General features: G+C 42.4%; 1 protein-coding gene across 1 annotated transcript in view; it reads left to right on the top strand.

Annotated features, from left to right (window-relative positions):
• Positions 1–2,500, top strand: part of LOC125307907 (latent-transforming growth factor beta-binding protein 4) — a 105,874-nt gene that overhangs the window by 28,022 nt on the left and 75,352 nt on the right. Inside the window, exon 4 of the mRNA XM_048264037.1 lies at positions 1–50. This exon is cut by the window's left edge and continues 159 nt beyond it. Within this exon, the coding sequence (XP_048119994.1) occupies positions 1–50 (50 nt within the window). The remainder of the gene's footprint in view (positions 51–2,500) is intronic.

Here is a 2,500-nt window from a genome sequence, read left to right as displayed (position 1 = left end):
CTTCCACACAGAGCGCGGCCAGTACACACTCATTATGAGCTACGAGCCTGGTGAGTTCCGGAATTCTGATCAGGAATTCCACAGCATTCCAACAAGTGCTGTCAAACTTCCATTGTATTATTTGCATCTCAATATTTGTTTGTAGCACCTGACTTTGCAGCTCAGCAGCAGGTGGGTAACATCACAGTAATAACTGGGTATCGTCAAAAACAATAGTAGCAACGTATAAGAACTAAGGAATTACATAATAATAATATTCAAGTCGGTTCTTATGATTTTTGATGATAATACTCAATTTTTACTATGATACCCACTTATTACTGAGCTGTAAAGTGCTACTGATCTTTGTTTGAATAACTGTTTGAATAACTTGGGGCTTCACCTTACTGTGTGTTCACTGTGTGCTGAGTGTGTTTCACTAATTCACAGATTGGGATAAATGCAGAGACCAAATTTCCCTCACAGGATCAAAAGAGTATATATACTTATACTTATACATGGTATAGGCCTTATGCACGAAAGGCTCTTCAGGTAGCTCATTTGTTTCCAGTGGAGTCAGGGCTGTTGCCGCTATTGTTAATGTAATTAGTGTCTACACTTGGTTGGTTGTTGCACCTAGTGAATCAGCATAAATACGATGTAAAAGTATTTATGTGTGTGTTAAAATTTTTATTATTGGGCAAACAATATTTTCATTGTTGGAGTGAACATGTAAGGAGCAGAATATAACAGAAGAACAACACAGCTAACACAGCTACAACACAGCTAACACAGCTACAACACAGCTAACACTCCACAGGAAACAAATGGAGCATAGCGTTGGTTCAGGCAGGCCACGGAGTCATGCCCAGCAACTTGGCTAACTGCTCAGCTGACTACTATCAGCTGATCACTCGCTCTTATATTAGTGGACATCATTCAGGGCGCCCTTTTTAAGCTGCTGTAGCCTGCCTACTCTTGCCGCTTTCTCTGCAAGTCTTTTTGCAACCCACCTCCACCCCATCTCCTCCTCTTACATCTTCCTTAGTAATGTCTAGTTGATGACATTGATGCCAGGTCTGTTCTGTACACTATGGGGGGTTTATCTTGCTGCTCTCTATGCCTTAGGCTTTCCATGTTTGCCTGTGAAAGGGCAGGGGGCTCCCAGAACAGAGCCATACAGTACCGCCAAATTAAACATTATGTATTACTGTACCAACAGCAATCAACCTTCTTGACAAAGTGGCCCTGACTGAAATGAGGCTTTTGTGCATAAGGGCTTGCTCTCTATGTGACTAAGTAACGTAAGGTTCCATACAGTCACATAATCACGGATGTAAAATCAGGGTTACTGTATGTCTGAGGACAATGTTTTGCTCCACTCCTGGGTTTGCCAGATAAAATGTCCTGTTGGCACAATTGAATCCAAGCAAATGTAGTTTGTGTCTGACCTAATGTAATACGATTCGTATCTTTGTGAAAACAATGAGAGTTATTTGACAGAGGATGATTCTGCATGCAGAGCCCCATGCCCAGACGAGCTGTCAGCCCACTCAAAAACTTCTTCCTCACCTCCAGGGCCTTGTTTTAATAATTTGGCCTCTTTCCTAGTTGTGAAACTTTGGGAAAGAAGATAAGGTTATCGGTGGGTAGACTTGGGTTATGGAAAGCAAGGCGGCCCCTAGATATGCAATTGTAGCCGATTCCTGCCATTGTTTGGCTTGGCCCAGTGGCCTAGGTTCAGCAATTAGCCTAGCCGCGTTATGGATGTTGTTTTGCTAATAGGAACCCCCAGCGTCAGTCTGTTCCATGAACTCATGGCACTGTCAACATGGGGGGTTGAGGGTGTGGGAGTGGGGGTTGGGGGTAGATTAAGTCCTGCTGAAGCCCAAGGGAAGGGGTACTTTGCAGCTATTCACTGCTTATTGCTCCATCCATCTCTCTCTATATATATCTCTTTTTTTTTCTCTCTGTCTCTCTCTCTTTCTCTGACGTTATCTTATAATCACATCTGAGGGAGCCTGCAGCTCGTTGTTGGTTACTCACAGTGCGGTGATTGGCCATGACTAGTGTTTTGGAAAAGGCAGCATTTTGGCCAAGTTTTCATATTTTGTGTTGTGCATAATGTTTAATATTAGTGCTTTACTGCTTGAAAATCAGCACTATAGTATCACACGGCCTCTTTCACATATTTGCTCCAACGTCTTGGTGCAATAAAAGGTGCACAAGTTAATCTTGGGGAATTTAGAAATGATGAACAGCCCTCACTTCTGCAGGAGGATTTTATATTGTCTCCTCTCTTTCAGACCAACAAGAGAAAGCTCTAAAATAGTGTGGAAAAATGGAGAATTGTACTTTTAGTACCAAAATGCTCTCAAAAAGCCCACGTTTTAATACCCATGATAAACTTGATTTCCAACTTTCCAAAAGCATGGGAGTTTGATTTTGAACAGGGAGTCTGGACCTCAGTTCCTTGTCTTTCAGGTCTTGCTGAACATTCTAGGGTTGCCAAAAAAGGACA

Source organism: Alosa alosa, chromosome 15, assembly GCF_017589495.1.
Source record: "Alosa alosa isolate M-15738 ecotype Scorff River chromosome 15, AALO_Geno_1.1, whole genome shotgun sequence".
NCBI classification, from domain to species: domain Eukaryota; kingdom Metazoa; phylum Chordata; class Actinopteri; order Clupeiformes; family Clupeidae; genus Alosa; species Alosa alosa.
Note: the sequence above shows the minus strand (reverse complement) of the source record. Positions and strands in the feature narration are given on the sequence as shown.